General features: G+C 44.8%; 1 protein-coding gene across 1 annotated transcript in view; it reads right to left on the bottom strand.

Annotated features, from left to right (window-relative positions):
• ext1b (exostosin glycosyltransferase 1b) overlaps positions 1 to 19,118 on the bottom strand; it is a 119,115-nt gene extending 99,997 nt beyond the window's left edge. Inside the window, exon 1 of the mRNA XM_040121909.1 lies at positions 17,646 to 19,118. Coding sequence (XP_039977843.1) covers positions 17,646 to 18,589 — 944 coding nt within the window. The 5' untranslated portion in view covers positions 18,590 to 19,118. The remainder of the gene's footprint in view (positions 1 to 17,645) is intronic.
• Between the last annotated feature and the right edge of the window lie 463 nt (positions 19,119 to 19,581).

The following is a 19,581-nucleotide window of genomic DNA, read 5'->3' on the forward strand; positions in this document are numbered from 1 at the left end:
GTCTGGAGCTGACCGAGCCTCTGTGGTCTGGTTGGATTCTGTAACACACATGCTCTCTGTTTATGGTGTGCTCACAGGCCTCCTGTGGTCTGCCGCGCTCTATCCTGACACAATCTGCCATCCCAGGACACCATTTCTTTCTCTCCAACTTTTCAACTCCTCTCTTTTTCCCATCGAATCACTCTAGAACACTTCTTTAGCTGCCCCTCTTTCTAATTCTAAATCTCACTACATTCTCTCCAAGCTTCAGTATTTTGAATCTATTCGTAAAGTATGCTCTGTTTATATTAAGGTTAAAGATGCAGAGATAATCATGCTTTTGGTAATGTCCAGGTCATTGGTTCATGGTGTGTAGTTTTGTGTGAGTGCAGTCCGTCTCTCTTGTCACAATTTATTCCTCTCTTTTGCCATGACTCACTTTCTCACCCCGTTAATCTCTCCTTTCCACAATCTCCTCTTCTCTCTCTCTCCATCTGCCTCCCAACTCTGTCTGGTGAATCTCATTTTGCGGTCTATTGTTTGAGGCCAGTGAGTTTACGGGGGAGCCGGCCGGCCTGAAAACACAAACGGGATCGCCGTGGTCGCAACCGAGCGTGACGGATACAATAACCCCTGGAGCGGAAGCACCCATGTGCTAAATTACTGCCACAAATTTTCTTCCATCAGGCCGTGGCAGGACCATCACAGCCATTCAGCTATCGTAAACCCTGACGCACTTTCCTTTTCCATTACATAATTGCGCCCTGACCAAGTTCGTCCGACAAGTCTAGCTCAAGTCAAAGGTGGGATGAGGTTGATCGGGGGAGGACAGGGGAGTGAAATAGTTAGGCTGGTGTTATACCCTAAAAGAAAAGAAATTTTCGGCGTTTTCAGACTGCTTGTGACTATGGCTATGCAAGCAAATACCTGTATAAACACGGTGTCACCGGGTCAATTTCCTCGCAAGATATGGATACTAAAACCATTAAACTCTATAAAAATACATCCGAAATGAGCAAGCAATAACACGCTTTATTGACCGGATGCAAGGAACAGTGTATTAGGGAGTTTCTAAAGGGAAATATGTCACTTCCTTTTGGTTGCAAAAAGAATCTATAATGGCCTCAGTAATAATGAGCTGATAGTTATCCACTTACTTTAGTATGTATCTATACAAAGTTTGATATATTCCTATGTTTTTTTAAGTGTATACGGGACTACAGCTGCAGACTCAGCTCTTGTGTAAAAATCAATGAGCAATTTGTGATGCCGTTAAAGTGTGTTTATTTTCCTACACTTAACCACAGGATTTGCATGAAAAAGCATTAAAAACAGTGAGCAGTGAGAAGAAAAGAGCAATCAGCTACTTTTCCTTTGGCATTATGCCTTGTCGTTCTTTGATTTCAACTTGTTCACCGTCCTGCCAGCAGCCACAACACCTATTGTTTGCAAGGACCGGCCACTTCACACCTCCCATTCACATTTTTGCAAACCCATCCAAGTCAGCCGCGTGGAGGAACTTGAACCGCACCCACATCACATCAGCTGGAAAAGATAGGCGACTGCCAGGGTCACATATCTTTTGGACTTCACAAGAGAAAAAAAAAAAAAATACAAATGATATGGGCTTTCTGACGCTGAGAGCAATTTTCAGTTGGGACGGAGCATGGAAAAAGGAGGAGGACAAAACGTAATGCTGGCATCAAGGCTTGAGGAAACACCGTGTTGGTGCAGCCAAACTGTCTTTAAATTGACAATTTTAATGCCTAAAATAAAAAAAAAGTTTTAATGTCCCTCCACAGAGTCTGATGTGGAAATCACGGATTCAGTATTTAGAGCATCATCACCGAAAGTCTGCTGCTCAGGGTTTTACCGCAGTATTTTATAGTGGAGCTGCCGTGCCTCGCCTGAATTTAAGAGCAGCTCTGCCAATGAAATAAATGAAATGTGATGTTTGGTTTATTAAGCTGTATTCAATGAGTGATTGTTTAAACCCCTCATCAGGTACCTATACAATGATAAGGAGACAAGCTGCGTCAAGATCTGTCTGATTCAGCACCGGAGGTATTTGATTGATCCGCCCATTGTACATGCTTTGTTGCAATTAATGAGTATAGCATGTCGCAATGTAGGGAAAAAAGAAAACCTTTTATGTATTAACAAGCAAGGAAAGCACTTAGCATCTCTACTACCAATTTCCTGTGGGAAACCTTGCCTCTGCGCATTAAGAAGGATATGTGAAGTGTGTAAATGAAGAGTTTATAAAAACGGTGACTGTACAATAAGCAAATTTTAAACACGATCATTGTATGTTTTTAGCTGTATATCTGTAGTCGTTGAGGAACTTCCATTATATTAAAGAGGGGCACCATTACGGGCTGATAAATCGATCAATGATTTTGTCTATAAATGTCAGAAAATAGCGAAAAATGTCCGTCACGGTTTCTCAGAATGAAAGCTGATGTCTTCAGATATTTCGTTTTTTCCGACTAACAGCCCAAGACCTAAAGACTGATGGGTTTTACTTTTAAGATGGTGTCGAAGTAATTGCAGATTCATTTTCAGTACATTGACTGGTGCATTAACTAATGATTAAAGCTCTAAGGAGGCAAAATACTGCATGTTGATTTTTCATATAGTTGATAAATGTATTGAAAAACATGTCTCTCCCTTACCACCACAATAACACACACAGATGAACAGCGAGGGCAGCATTAACAAAGAACGTTGCCCTGTAGTGATCTTAGTTACCACTGATAAGCACTTATGTTTTGCAAAATTGATTTATAATTGGTTGATGTGCTCTTGCCTTCAATTGGCTATTAACTGACCCATTAACATAATGTATTCACATCGTATTTTAATCTATGACAGGAGCTTGTTTGCCATGATGAAACTTTCTTGATAAAAAAAACATAGGCATACAAGTGAAGAGCTAATTGCATGGGAAGTGCTTCATAACAACAGAGGACAAAACGTGATTTGATCTCTATTCTAAACAGACAAGAGGGTCTCATATATAGTTAAAAGGATCATTCACATTCACACCGTTCAGCGAGCGAACACACACGCACAGACGCAAACACACTAAACACTGTGAGGAGACAAGTGATTTAGCATACAAGGCTCATGGATCCCTCTGCACACCATCACTCTTCAATAAGAGCATGAATTACCATCGGGTAATGAGAAATGTCACTAGGAGGAGAGGAGAGGAGAGGAGAGGAGAGGAGAGAAGAGAAGAGAAGAGGAGAGGAGAGGAGAGGAAAGAAGAGAAGAGAAGAGAAGAGAAGAGGAGAGGAGAGGAGAGGAGAGGAGAGGAGAGGAGGAGAGGAGAGGAGAGAAGAGAAGAGAAGAGAAGAGAAGAGAAGAGGAAAGAAGAGAAGAGGAAAGAAGAGAAGAGAAGAGAAGAGAAGAGAAGAGGAGAGGAGAGGAGAGGAGAGGAGAGAAGAGAAGAGAAGAGAAGAGAAGAGAAGAGAAGAGAGAAGAGAAGAGAAGAGAAGAGAAGACTCACCCAATGAGGAGCTGTTAACAAAACACACTTCCAAACTGTCGTGGGTGGCCGCCTGTATTTCAGTGTCCAGCTGTGGCTTGGCACAACAGACAGGCTTATTCATTTTCAGTCCAGATTTCTACTCTCTCCGTCCATGTTTATTTTATTTGTATGCGCATGTGTGTCCATCCATGTAGCAGCAAACTGATCGGGAGTGACAGCCTGGCACAAATGGCCTTTATAAGGTTATGTTGGGTAATGTCATCTGACACTCATTAACTAGACAGCGGGTATTACACAAGTCTGAACTTAAGAGGAGGACTAGTTCAGGCTCTGATCAGGTTGTGACAAAAAGTACTTAGGTTTCAAAATCAAAGTCGACATTGATCTGAGGGAAGGAGCTATCAAATGAAATCGCTTTAGCCATGCAACATAACACAAGCAAATCAGAAGTGCATTTAGCCTATATCACACCGGTCAATCTATGTGAAGGTGCAGCGTATAAAATATGCATAACAATAAAGCAAAGCATTGTTTCTTGAGTGCACCTTGAGTTCGCAACATGTGAAATGGTAAAGGGGTATAATGCACTGAAGATGACAGGTGATGTGGACAGCTGTGAAGTGATTGGGGCGGATAACAGGACTAGTGCATGCTAATCTTGCCTTTGCACTCGGAGAGTGAAGTTAATGCCAACTGGGCTCTGCTAGCGTTCCAGGAATGAATAAATGATTCACTCAAACTAGCAAGCCACACTTGAATTGTGTATAGTGCTGCGTTTTTAGTTACTATTTGTCAGCAGTCACAACTGTCCAGTCAGAGCAGAGGATGTAAATTTCTCGAACAACACAACACAGCCCGAGAACTACAGATTCAGGAGAGTCCAGATACCGCCTACTACTTTGTCTCTGTACATATGAACACACTGTTACAGTGAACACTGTGGTAGGAGAGTGTCGTCAATGCTAATGAGGTTGGCTAATGTTATGCGGCTAAAATTACACTACTAACGTAACAGGATTTATTTTTTTTATTTGTGAGGAAGTTTGTTTAAAACATCTGAAAATGGCAGTGTTGAAAACTGAACAAAATAGATTTAATTAAACCTCTAACCAAGCAGGATAAAGGAGAGCAGATACGAAAAAAGTGAGGACAGATGTTACATCTTGAGAACAAAATGGAGTTTGGAGTAAAAAGCCATGCCATTCAGGAGCCATGGTGTAGTTTGTGAGTCAAAAGAAGAAAAAGATGGAGTCACACATTGGTGGTTAAATAAGAAGGTGAAGGAGCTTTTTACAGTGTGGGTAAGCCTCAGACTCCCAACGTGTAATAAAGATGATTAAGGCCTTTTCTCTCCCGAAAGCGTTCTGTGGACATTCAGAGGGCAGCATGCCCAGAGCATGGACTCTGATCACAGCTGCTCACAGCAGCTCAGAGATGTTCGTGAGATATGTGTACACAAAACCCATAATCCTATATGAGGGACTGTGCATGTTACACAAAATTAGACCAGTCAGACGTGACAGTGTGTCTGCTCCCAGGTCAAATTCAGTAAAATTTTACCTATGGCTGCCAGTCTCTGCTCCACAGTTAAACAGTCAAACACGTTAAAAATGGCCGGCAAATGTGCAGCAGAAACACTGTGACAAAGAAGCTGAAGCAAATGGGTATGTCTTTATCACTGATATCAAAAAGGGAAAAGGGACTGATCAGGCCATGGAAAAATTCAAGATGTGCAGATCAAGTTCATGCGATATATATGAGAAAAGGAGACTCTGAAGATTTTTCTGAAGCTGGATCTTTCCTGATTTATTTAGGGAGATTTAAAATGGAAAATGGACAGCAGATCTGGCAGGGATGATGAAGCTGCAGCAAACTTAGTTATGACAGAGGCCTTAGATCTACTTGCCTCAGCCGCCCCGAAAGATACAGCAGCTGGGAAATGCGATGCAACGCATCTATTTTTTGAGAGATGTAGTCCGTCTGTACCCGTTCCCAAAAACCTCCCCTGTGTCGTCCTCTAAAAAGCTTATCAACATCCAGTGATGCTGGCGGCTTTGAATCTCATTTGGTCTGGCTTCATACTCCACATTAAATGCAATTTATTGAATAATGAATCTCCTCTGTTCCTCAGACCGTGTGAACTCACTAAATTCGCTCAGTGTTCACCCAAAAAAACAGACCTTTAAGGTCACTCTCTGATCCTGGATGAAATGCAAATGAGATTTTCTTCACGTCAAAGAGAGAACACAGGAAGTCCAATGCCTCTTTGCTGCTTAGTGAAAATATTGGTGAAATCCAGGGGCTGCCTGTACCCTTACGAGGTGGATGAAGAAGCAGTGTTGCATGGGTATGTGTGGACATGCTACTTAATTTGAAGAGCAAAAAAATACATGAATAAAACTCCTCTTGCTGATAAATTATTCATGTTTTGTAGCTTCTGGGGGTTCCACATGAGTGGCCACAGTTAGAGTTAGCGCCGGGTTTCGGCCAAACAAGATGCTGCTGAGTATGCGAGAGGGAAGGCGGTGTGTATGTGCGTGCGTGTGTGCGTGCGTGCTTGTGTGTGTTTTTTTTTGCGTGTTGACAGGGAGGAAGACGCTGGGCGGTAAGGTTGCCTGAAGGCTTAAAAAGAAGAACATTCACTGAGGAAAGCAGGAAAAAGTGAGGATGGAAGGACACACTCCTGAATCAGCACTATTCTGCGCAAGGGAGCACACGGAGGCCTAGCAGCATGCATAGCCATGACATATGCATATGCAGATGCACAATGTAACGCACACACACACACACACACACACACGCAGCTCAGACTGCAGTGTAAACGTAACACATACTTGTCTGGATTTCTGTCTGTCCCCTCGTCGGCTACAGTGCAAACACTTTGCACACAGAAGAGCAATCCTCCACAGTCCAGGCCAAAGACAAAATACACACACTCCACAACTAAAGAGAGGTGAATATGGCCAACCACACAAAAAATAGCAGGTATATTCAGACATTATTAGCTCATGCTTTCCTTAAGCTCCCGAAAAGTCAAAGTCCCGGCAGAATATCAGTGTGTGTTTATAGATTGTAAGCTATGTAGCTGTGAGCAAATATTCGAAGTTACCAGATACTCCACAAACTGCAGACTGGGCCCACTAGCAAATAGAAGCGTTTCCTTTTACACACAGACTGACACACACACACACACACACACACACACACACACACATCTGTGCCGGGGGAACCTCGGAGAATTTGACCTATCACCTCAATATAGAAGCAATGGTAATGAAGGCAGGAAGACGAATAGCAACTGATTAAATGAGCACCAAAATCTTCAGACATCTACTAGAGATGTCGCACATGTAAGAGGGGAAAAATTAAGTATTTGACGAGACGCACTCATACAAACATGCAGACTCATAATGAGGAAAACAGGTCTTTTGGACTATGGATTGATTTCAAATTAATTGAACCATCTTGGCAGGTTTAAATTAGCATTTTGAAAGTTCCAGCCAGAAGACTTTGATGAAAGGCAGAAAGTACAGTCTAAAGTCTGAGAATCTGCCAAAGTTCCATCAACCCTGGCTTATTTGGAGCACAGTAAACTCTTGAATTAAGTTTCTTTTTTAAAGTCCTAGGCCATACATATATAAGTGTATTACATACTTACATACAGTTTGGGCGTCAAGGTGATCCAAAGGCAGAGCACTTGTCCAAAAAAAAACAAAAAACAAACTTATCCACCTCAGCAGACTTCTGGGTTCAAATCGAAGCAGAGAGTGCTCCAACAAACAAAATTTGTTGTTTCATTGTAAGTGGGAAGCCAGTGGAAGACTGTGTCTTGGTTTCTTTATCATTATATACCTTCTTAATACAGGTAAAGCTGGCTAAAACTCAAATGATACTTTCTGCATAGGCAGAGCCGCTAAGGTCCACGGGAGGTAAATTTCGCCTTATGCCCATGTCCGAAAGGGACTGGAAGCACCAACTGTATGTGTGTGATCATGTCCTCACGAGGCAGCCACCCAATATGATATGAACAAAACCACATGCACGCCCGCTCGCAACCTCCTGTGTGCATATATGTGCGTTTTGGAATACACCCGACTTTTAATCGCTTTCCTTCACGTTCCTACATTTGTAAATGTGCACACCAGGGGCTGTTTGGTACAGGGAGTCTTTTACTGATGGCCACTCAACAACTCTAGCAGGGCAGAGGGAATTTAAGTCAAGTGCATCTCAACTGTGGCTGATAATGGATATTGTTAATCAAGTCAAGCTCCCTGATTTGCCACTCAGAGCCAAGACTGAACCGGCCTGCTTAAATAAAATTTGTGCTTCTGCCACTTGCTCAACATTTCTGTCATTGGTGGCTGTTCAGTGAGGGACATGAAAACACATGTCTTTACAAAGATATCTGCCACAATGCATCGTACAACAGGATCCACATATTACATAAGAGGAAGCATCTGAACCTTCTCCCTGCACTTCTCACCTGTGTCACTTCACAGACAGCCAGAGAACGTGGTGTCTAGCGAGCAAGCTGCAAAGACAAACAAGATGCAGACACTTTGAAAACAAACTGCTGTTGTGTCACAACTTTCTGGGGAAATGAACACTTCAATTCATCCCCACAAAGAAAATCCCCCCCGTCGAGCTGCTACACAAAGCAGGATGCTCTGCTGCTCTTTCTGCTACACATTTTCTTTCTTCTTTTTTTTTCCCAACCTCGTCTTTCTACTCGCCTTTTCTTTCCTTTACATCAGTGCTTCATATTCTCGACGGGATCACTGGCTTCTCCAACCCAAGCTCTTCTTCCCTCGTGTTTTTTTGGTTTACTTTGAGGGCAACAATGCGGATGGATAGACACCACCAGTCAGGATGCAGCGGGGTAAAAATTAAGCCACTGAAACAGGAAAAGCATCCTACGGCTCGGAGACGGATCTGCAGAAAAAAAACAAGCGGGGAAAACAGCAGTGGAATACAGCTTACAAGAAGCTGTATCTGCCTTTGGACCAACCAGTGCAAAGTGCCACCAAATCTTAAACTGAGTCTCGGGGGGAAATGACTCAAACAGCTAAAAATGTCCTTATTTCTACAATGTTTCCATCCATGATGTAATGAAATGGTACAGATGCTCTTTGATGTAGAAGACCAGAGTCATGAGAAGTAATGCTAGCTAGTTTTTTCATGAGGCTTTCCAGATGCATGAAGAAATAGTTGTGTAATTGGGCTTTTCAGGCTGTGGGAATGTGAGACAGAAAGAATGACTGCATAGGAGGGAAAAAGAGAAATTTTGAGTTGGGAAGAATGAGGAAAAGAAATGGCAGCAAGACACTGAAGAGAAGGGCAGAGTGGGCGTTAATTTAAAATATCCAGCATTGCCACCAGCAGCTGGACTTTTCCTACATCGCCTCCGAAAAAAAGCGTGCACTCCTTACTTTATCTGAAAAGGAGGCCCTGTCAAGCTCATGAATAAACACCATGCAACAGCACCGCCAAACTGGCATGGTAACTGGGAAAAACAGCAATAGACCAAAATGATTCTCTCCTTCCTCTCTCTGGTCAATCATACACCCACGCTCTGGGCATACTGAAACTCTCCTTGGTGAGACCAGATGCCTTCTTCCCTTGTGACCCTGTCTCAAACCACCTCCTCCTCCTCCGTTAGTTTTGGCTTCGCCACTGATCCGTAAAGTTTAGTGGAATCTGCCAAACCAGGGCCTGGTTGTCGATGGCTAGAGCTGTGTGAGCAGCCATTGTTGCCAGTTGTCGCGCAGCCTTCAAAAGCAAAAAGGTATGCACGAGGAAGAGAGGCTGCAGCAGTGGGAGAGTCGGGGTTGAGGGAGAGGGATGAAACATGAAGGAGTAAAAGGGGACCATATGGGGAGGCTCCGGTGTCAACAAGGCACAAGAGTTCTCTCTGGAAAGACAGCAAACTTTAGCACAATAGGACCCCTTTGGAGCGCCCGGGGGCAGCCCCAACTTTTACACCGCAAGAGTGGAAGTCAAACCGAGCCATAAAGCATGATGAACCAGACGGGGAAAAGAGCCCTTCCATCAGCTTGAGAGGCAACCAGATCTACTCCAACAAAACCCTTTTCTCTCTTCCAAACCGTGGCCCCTTAAACACTGAGCCATGCACACATTTTTCAGTGACCTAATGCTTTTTTAAGCTATTGCCCTCTTCAACTCCCCCACTCCACCACCTCCTCCTTCCCTTTGCCCTTACTCAGTTTTCCCTCTCTTGCCAATTACAATTTGAATATGAATACCAGCAGAGGGGTTAAGTGTTTGTTTTCGCTCTCGTGATAGCGAGCAGTGAAAGAGGCAGGTCACCGTGACGTCAACGATCTGCTGTCCCTTTGATGTGCCATGGGTAGGTGTTTGCTGAACGGCCTCTTGGGGCCGTAAAAGCTGCAGTTCTGCAGGGCCATAAAAATGAGCTACTCCCCCACCTCTCCTCCTTTTCCGTACTGGAGCTGCCGCAAAGGAAAAGAGGCGAGCTCCGCTCCCTCCCTCCACACAAACTCTCACACACACACACACACACACACACACCCTGACCTCTCACGCACTAACACACTGCGCGCCGCAGTTCAGCAGCGAAAAGATTACAGCCATTTAACAGCCTAATTCACTCAGTGAAACCTGTGTCCATTTGACCAGTCGTATGAGAAAATGGGAGAAAATAACAGGGAAGACAAATGCATTGGTAAATCAGAAATTAGGGCCTCGCATAGAGCTGAAGGATTGAGTGGTTTCATTCAAGGTCATTTTTTCTATGAAAAACTATGGAAAAGTTGACATTTCTCCAACTTTCTCAACAACAATACAACAAGAAACTTCATATTTTTAATCACAATTTGTTCACCTAGAAACAATGGTCAGTGCGAACTAATATTGTTTAATATTGTGTAAAATACAGGCCTGGACTTTATCTTAATAAGTGATTCTTTTTCACACTTTAGGGCACTAAAAATCTGCTCAAGTGAGAACAGTGAAGATGTTTCAAAACAGTAAAGCTGAAGGCTGTAAAACCAAAACAATTAGGTAAGGATGTTAAAAAGCTCTGTGGATCTAGCGGTAAAAAAATCATTCTTGGTGGGTTTGTTACTATGAGACACAAACTTTCATACAGTCGGTGGATACATTGGTGATTTTAAAAATATTGATTAGTGCAGCTTTAAAGGAAATAATCACAATTTAAATCACCATATTCGTCAGAAAAGTCGCAATTAGATATTTCCCTAAAATTGTTCCACGCTATCCTCGCACTGAACACCGTTTATGAAAACAGCAAACATTTTTGCTGTGAGAAATTGTTGGTTGTAAATACAGTGAGAGTGAGTCCCACGCCTACTCAGTTACTGCTAGATACTCTTAGGTTAAAAAAAAACAAACAAACCACACAATTATAACCAAGGGGCCGATGGCAAAACACTGCAGCAGCTGAACGTGGGAATGCTGGAATAATGGAGACGGGAACGTACGCTCCGGGAATGCCCCATCTCAGCATGCCCCACGCCACATGGACAAAGCAGAGGTGCAAGATTTTTTTTATACTTCTTCTTTTGTCTCTCTGCTTACAAAACAAAAAAAACAAAAAAGAAAAAAGACTGATGTCGGAACTCAGAACTCACTGTGCTCACCAAACCTGCAGACAGCAGCTATATCTTCCTTTCATCCCTCCTCAGCGGAGAATTCAATGAGAAGCCAATCACGTGTCTGTCCTGATCATCACTTTTTGCCTCGGCCAGTCACATATCTGTCTAGTTTAATTGAGTTCACAAGGACCCAATCAGCTTCTCTTTCTCGCTCTCGCCCTCCTTCTGTTCTGCACCGTCAGAGCCATCCAAAAACTGCGCAGACACTCACTTACCTGTCTGCCTGCGAGCTTTTTACATCGCTCTATCACGACTAGTTAGGCATGAGAGCGCTTCAAGAGTCCCAGAAAGACAAAGAGAGTCAAAGAGAGAAGGGGGGTTACAATTTTTACTACTTTGCCTGTGTCTCCTATTAATTCACTTCACTTAAACATTTCTTGACAGTCCTGGAAAATGGATGGTGTTTTGATGCCTTGTTATGCCTTGTTATTCCTCAGCTAGCAGCTTTTAATAGAGGAAATGATTCCAGGGGGCTGGCCCACTGCTGTGCTAATACTCTCATTGATTTTCATTTTGGGGGGAACCCCCCCAGCTGATCAATCTCTCTCCACCAACTCACCAGCAGCTGGCCTGGGAGGGGGTGCAGGATGCTTCACTTGGGCTTCACTGTCTGATCCAATGTGTGTGTGTGTGTGTGAGCCGAGTTCATGTCCATCCCAATTCTTTCCGACTCTTGCGCCCCCCCCCCAACCCCCAACGCCACCACCTCCTCTGAGGCCAGGGGCAGCTTGGCTGTGCTGGTAATCCCTCAATGAATGTGGGTCAGTGAGTGGGGCTTTGCCTTCGTCACTCAGCAAGGGGACAGACAGCGGGGTAATGACCCCAGTCATCCTGCATGCACTCGCACGCACAAACACACACACGCTCGCGTTCACATGCGCATGTATGAAGACAAAGACCCAAACACAGGGATGCGTGCACACACACAGACACACACTGACATGGATGGATGAGCAGCCGCACACGGCCAAAACTCACACAGACGAAAACAAGTAGCAACACAAACTTGGAATACAGATCTGAGATTAGTAGAGCTGAAATGATTAGTGGAAGAACTGATTAGCTGACTGACCTAAAGTTAATATCTAACAGTTTTGATTATTGATTAATCATTCAACCAATTTCTTCAACAAAAATCCCTGCAAAAACACCGGTTTAAGCTTCTCAGATGTAAATGTTTTCTGGTTTGCTTAGTCCCCTGCAACAGTAAACTGAATATTTTGTTTTGGAAAATGAGTTGGACAAAACGGGACACTTGAAAGTGCCACTTATGGCTCTGGGAACATGTGATCAGCATTTTTCCCAATTTGCAAAGTTTTTACGGACCAAACAGTTAATCAGGAAAATAATCAATACATTAATCAAGGCTGAATATAATTGTTGTAGCAGTCCTCAACTGACAAACAGCTATGACAAGCCTGTGCCCTTAGATATAGGAAGTGTCACTAAATTACTAAAAGCTTCTTGGAATAATTCTAAATATTAATTATAGAGTACTTTACAGCATAATACAGAAAACAGTGGTGTGAAAAGCTCATGGAAAAAGACCTCAAATTATTACTAACCAATGGTCCATAAAGGTGAAATAATATAATGCAAGCTAACAATAACCAGTTATGAAAGGGGTGGACAGAAATACTCGGAATAAGCCATGTTGACCTCTGTCATGTGACTGAGACGCAGCTGCTTGCCCCAGATAGACCCAAATTAGGCTGAATCAACTTAAACACATAAAACGACACGATTAAAATGGGAAGAGAAAAAGGCAGAGATGGCAAAAGTCAGAGGGATGTGAGATGGACAGACAACCTGATAAGATAAAATAACAAACAGAGGTAGTTATAGGCTTAAATCTGCCTCTTGCACAACCGCACACACCAAAATATCAAAGAGTCCTAATTAAGCTGCACCGCATTCAAACTAATTATCCTCCACATCATTAACATTCTCCATCACAAGCTTGGTACTTTATCTAAGAGAGAGCAGGCAATCATGAAATATTCATGATTTATTAATCTGACAACAGAAAAACAAACTATGGCAACCCGGGGAGTGTGACACCCTCTCCTGCCAAACACAGAGGTGGCCACACGACTGTGTTTGCTACACGCCCCGCAGCCCAAATCTCCAGCATAAGTCCACTATTGGGCGACGCCGTGGCACTGACATGCAGGTGAATGCTGCCATTCCCACTCATAATAGTTTCATACTGAGATAAGGTGGAGAGGAAATGTTGCCGGTTTTGTTCAATTGACCCCGATCTGCTATTGCCTCTCATCCCGGGCCACTGTGACAACAAAATGTCAACTACCGCATCGTCGTAGAAAAATATGGTGCGGGGGGGGGGGTATCTCGAGCCAAACCACATCTGTGCTTCCATGTTGTTCTGATGGATGGGGGGGGGGGGGCAAAACAAGGGGAGGAAATATAAGGGGAAGTAAAACAGAAAAAAGAGGAGGGTAGTGAGTGTGAGAAGCTGGCCCGTTTCCCCTTTTCTCTCTCTCAGCTGTTCATGCTTTTGAGAGGATTTTCTCAAGTGGGAAAATTTCTGCTGATGACACAGTTGTGAAAATGAAAAATGCTGCAGTGCATGGTTGATGTTACTGTCATTGACTCCTAATGGGAAACGATCCCACTACACGCGCAATTTCGTGGACTCTCCAGTTCTCTCATTCCAACTCACGCGGCACACTCCAACATACAACTCGCACTATTATCACTCAATCTCACACCCACTTGCTCCTCTTCTTCTCCTACCACACACACTTTCAGGCACGCTCAAACACAGACATATTTTTTTTGCATCTCCTCTTGACTTTCTCATTGTCTAAATCTCTCCCTCTATCTCCCCTCATTACCCTCCCTTCTCTCTTTCAGTTTTTCAAGTCCCCCGGGTGACCTTGAGCGGCAGCTGCCAGTGAAGTAGCTAAAGTACAAAGTCAATACAAGCCAACAAAGCTGGTTAAGTATTAAATGGGGGGATGATGACGCTGCTGTTAGCCAGAGAAAGATTTAACAAAGAGCATATAAAAGGGATGTGTGTAGTTGGACTTTAATGGAACACTCAACAGTAATAATGACATACTTTCAGCAGTTGACTTGTGACATTAGATGAGACTGTTCTTTTGATATTTGTAGGATAATGTGATTGCAAGTGGCATACAGAGTAAGCACATACAGTCATCAAGGAGTGGGTTTAATGTTGGGTTACATATGAGGTCAGTATGCCACTGTATAGAGAAAATGTTTAAGTATAGGGCACATGAGAAATACTTGTTAGCCCTCTATAGATAATACAGTGAAAAACCCCTGCCCGAAGCGATTCACTGCTGAAGTAGGAAGTAGCTTGCCACAACAGTAACTTCCTATTTAAAAGGAATGAGAACTTCATTTTCCACAACTGAAATCACAACGAGAAAAAATAGAAAAACACCACATTTCCAGTTAGGGGAATGCCAGTAAAGGTGGTTCAGCCAGCACAAGGCATGGCATTGCAGCAGAATCCTACCTTGTGTGAAATTTTTCAGTTGGCGAGCCCATAATAGCCTTTCACTGTCCTCTCCCAGGATCATTGTCAGCTGCCCTGAAAACTGAGTGGATAATGTAGCAGTGAATGGGCCCTTTCATCAGCGGGTTGGCCGTGGAAGTGGACCAGAGTGACTCCAATTGAAAGCTATTGCAGCTAAGAAAATCAATTGAATAAATGTGTGGAGTGTGGTGCATTTGTGTCCGTGCATGGTGTGTGTGTGTGTGTGTGTGTGGGCGTGTGTGTGGGTTGGAGCTGGTTCGGGTGCCTATATAGTGGCTTCCAGTCTGGCCTCCTGCTGCTGCATTCCTTTATAGAACAGCATTCCTCTGGAAGTAAATGGGGTCAAAGGTCAGGAGGCAAAGATGAGCATGGATGCAGCGGTGTGTGTCTACTGTATGTATGTGTGGGTGTCTGGCAGATGCAAATTGATTGCAAACAGCGAGTATAGTCTGTGTTTTACTGCATCCCTTTCGCACTGTATTCAAAGTATGCATCAAGCTATATTCAAAGAGCATCCAGGTATGTACACAATACTGTGCAGCCAGTCAGCCTGCCTGGGCAGTGCTCCCTCCTCAACAGCCGCTCTGACTCGTGTGAGCATTCTTGAGTCTGCACCACAGCGTCCCCGTAAGGCACCGCCTGCCCGCCTCCAGCCTCTAGAAATGGAGCGCTAACACCGACCGGCCGGCTCCATATATAGATCCATTTACCTGAGAAGAGCTGTGTCAGGGTTTTTGTAAATCACGGGCTGGCACCCAAAGGGGTTTAAATTAGTTTAAAACGAAAGGCATCAGTTTGATTAAATTTAGACAGGTTGCTAGGTCATAACGGGGGGAAAAAAAATGGTCTAAATTGATTGGTTCCACTGTGTTGACAAATGCCAATGCAGGCTAGCGATCTAAACAGGTTATCACCAGCAAAATCAATTGTGCGTCACAAAAAAAAAAAAAGTCAAATCTGGGTCACAAAGACGAAAATCACGGAGATGTTCAGTGCAACAACCAGAAGTAAACTCCACGCTCAGTCCTATAAAAGTGATGTGTAAAAATAAAATTGGATTTATTGGGTTTTAGTGGGGACAGAAATCAAATGCAGTATTGATGTTGGTAATGAAATGACTAACAGGCAGCGGTATTGATCAAAATAAATCAACCATGAAACACACAACAGTGGAAAGAGTGGGCAGTGATTTCCCTGAACTCACGGTGATCGGCTGTGCCTATCAGCTGATTATGGTACTAAGATTTTTCCGGAGACTGAGGTACTGCTGGGAAAACAAGGCCTGATCCGTTGGGAAACACAGCCGTGAGCGGAGCGGAGCAGAGGTGGGCTGTCCAGAGACGACTGGAATGTCAGATAACGGATGACATATTTCTCCAGGTGACACGGAGCCCAAGGCATCCAGGGAGACGGAGAGGGGGGAGAATGAGTGTGTGTTTTAGAGAGACAGAGGGGAAAAAAGGATGACGAATGGACAGACAAGTGCATGCTTGTGAAGTGCTGTTAGAGCTCCCTTTTTGGCATTTCAGGTTTTCTGTAAAGAGTTGGAGCTTTTGGAGTTCATTTCAAGGTCAAGGAGAATAACTTCCTCCCTCAACCTAACACTTGTTTGGTTAAAAAGTCCTTCTTATCTCCCCCCACAGCTCCTGCTCCTTGCTCTCTTGTCTTTCTGACTGATTGAATGGAAATATGTGTGGGTTATCTTTCCATATGTTCCCCATCTGTCCCTTCCCTTAACCTTGACATGCAGTGTGTATACGCAGGTACACGTACCCGCCAGGAACAATGTACACAAGTGCTGTTATCACACGCCTGGGTTTATCCAGGCTTTACAAAAGGCACAGGATCCACAGATTGATAACTGCAGATCAAACCCATGTCACTCACAGACGAATGAACCTGACAGCAGAGTTCACTATGTAATCCAGCTATGTAAACATCAGACGACACCGCCTTCTATATTAAAACATGCCAAGCATTCAAGTACAGCTGCGGATCCCAAGGGGGAATCATTAATTACCACCTTGACAAAACTGAGACCTCCAAAATTAGAGGTAATCAACTGTCCCTGGGGGCTGAGTGGAAGCGATTCCACTCGCACTTGGAAATTAAGGTGATAATTAAACTACTATGGCTGATTTATTTGCTCTAAATTGTTTCATAATTCAACCACAGCCTACATAAACTATACCGTATGCACATTTAAGTGTGGGAAGCAGCATTTTGTCACGACAAGGTCCCTGTAAAACTGATACCAATTTCAGAGCAAAAACTCCCACTGTCGACTTTCACTTAATTTGCACTAAGCACACAGCGCAAATCAAACATGCCCATGCATATCCTGTTGAAAGGCTGCAGTGCTCCCATGAAGTGAGAGCTGGAAGGTGGTGGTGGTGGTGGTGGTGGTGGGCGGTGAATTCCTTCATAGGAAAGGAGGGAGGGAGGGGAGAGGGGGTGTCCAGGGAGTTAATAGACTGGCTGGAGATCTTTTATGTCATGCTTGAGAGGGAGCAAGGAGGCGGAGTGGCCAGCAAAAAAAAACAGTCACGTAGCGGCACATAAAGGGCTTGGTTAAGTATGACCTGCAGTTGGGGGTCATTATAGGGCGCGCAATCATTCATTCGTTAATCGGTTATATTTCCAGATTTCTACATCACTTTGTGTGAAGTCTAGCTTTTTAATTCCAAGCGTAAATAAGCGATTAACTCTATTCCACTAGCAGAAGTAGGAAGTAAACTTGCATTCTGTGTCACTAGTTAGTACCCATTTTCAGTTAGGAAGGACATAGTTTAAGTGAACCTGAATGGTTCCATAAACACACACACATCTAAATACACACGCACACACTGGGCGCCAGGGCGTGAGAGCTCTATAGGATGCACGCCAGGCGCGCTGTTACATGTGGATGACAGCTCTTTACGCGCGGACCTTGTGCGTAAAAGTCCGAGAGCAACATCTTAAAACCACCTCGGTAACTGTCACTTACTTGTCATACTCTGCGTTGTCCTTGTCACAGCGTGCGTCTTTGTGCTTCTGCCAGTCTTTGCCATGCTTGCAGGTTGTGAGCAGCACCACGTCCTCTGCGTTGTGGACGTGATATAAGGCATTCCTGGTGTCCGAGCCGATACCGGTCAGGTAGCGCTTCCCCTTGAACACCAGCATGTACTTTCGAAAAGGCGGGATGGAGTTGTACTTGAGGTACCCCCTCTCTCCGCCGGTCCTCAGGTGCTCCTTGGAGAAGAGGGGGATGGACACGTCGAAGTTGGGCCTGAAGTTCTCGGTGCTGATGCTGGCTTTGGCCAACATGGCTTGACCGATGTCAAAGCCCAAGTCTTCCGTATAGTCCGGCCACGTCCCCGAGTATAAGTTAAATATAAGGTGGTTCCTGCCGTCCTTCCACAGGGGCAGGTTCTGGACCTTGGTCTTCAGGTTGTGGACGTATTGCGGGGACAGCTGGTCCCGGTCCAGAGTGTCCAGGCTCAGGACGAACAGACACGCTTGCCCGGGGTCTGAGGTGTAAAACCTCGACCCCTCAATGGTGGATAAAATGTTCTGATAACTCTCGGAGATCTTCTCCCCCTTCTGCTGCGGGTAAACATAAACTTTGAATCCGTTCTTCTGACACAGAGAGAAATCAAAGCATGAATCCATGCGGCACCGTTTGCCTTTGTAAACACTCGTGTTGACGTCCCTCTTCTGCCTCGGAGATATGTGCAGGTTGTACTCCTCGGTGTCAGTCTGATCCCAGGGCAGGAAAGGGTATAAAGGGTCCGAAAAGTGAGGCCAGGGCTGGTCAGGCCGGTACCCATTTCGGCTGCGGTCATGCCTGCTCCTGCTCGCCGCTGGAAGTTGGATCCCTCCGAGATAGAAGAGAAGCACTAGACATGCACCGGCTGAGAGCAGGATCAGGTAGCGTTTTTTGGCCTGCATGTGTCCTGGGAACAGGGGCGAGCTGTTTAGGAATAAGAAATGTAAAGTGGCCCGAAGTCAGGCTCTCACCAACCCCGGCTACACCGCTCCATCCTCCGGCAGCCTCCAAGGATCCCCAATCCCCCTTCTGCGTATTCGGTTCCCAAATCCAGCAAGTGATCCAGTGCATGTGGGCGATTTTAAAAGTATTGTCCCTTTCCCCCTCTTCTGTAGAGTTTGACCATGTCGCACAGCGCCTACCGCGGGGCTCGGGTGCACCCGAAAAGATCAGCGGTGCCCGGACCCTCTCGGACACAATCACACGAAGCGACTCTCTTCCCCTGCGCTTCTTCTCACCCTCATTCAGGCTGCCTGCGTGTGGGGCTATTCAAATGGAAAACTGTCCGAGGAGCGCCTGGGAACTCTCTCCCCCGAGATGAGCAAGCGGCAGGGGTCCCCGAGGCTCTCCCAGACGGAAAGGTATACCCCGCTTTGGATGTTAAACTCGGTAACGCATTGACCGGGGAGTGCGAAAAAAAAAAAAAAAACCCCGTCGGCGTGGCCGCCGCGCTCGGATCCAAATGCCTCGGGGGCTGAATTCGTCCTATTCCCCCTCTTTTATCACTCCATGGTCCCGTGTGGGAGAGGCAAAAAAAAAAAAAAAAGCCAAAAAACAAACAAAAAATAAATAAATAAATACCGGAGGGGAAGCGTCGTAGCGCAGGGGCAGCTCAGCGGCACAACTGTAACCTGACGAATCCCTGCATTTCTCTTCTTATTTATCACAAGCTCCCAACATGCCGCCGCTGATACAAAATAAAAGCCCTCGCCGGCGGGTGAGCCACGCAGCAGGCGAAGTTACCCGGCCGACACGAGGCGGAGAAACGCGAGCCGCGGAGCGGGCTAGTAGCTGAGAAAACGCTCCGAAAGACGGGATTCCTTGATCCTAGTGTCCAATTACCGAGTGCTCAGTTGTTCCGATTGTTAGTCGGTAACATTCCAATCCCGACACG

This window comes from Xiphias gladius, chromosome 24, assembly GCF_016859285.1.
Source record: "Xiphias gladius isolate SHS-SW01 ecotype Sanya breed wild chromosome 24, ASM1685928v1, whole genome shotgun sequence".
NCBI lineage: Eukaryota > Metazoa > Chordata > Actinopteri > Istiophoriformes > Xiphiidae > Xiphias > Xiphias gladius.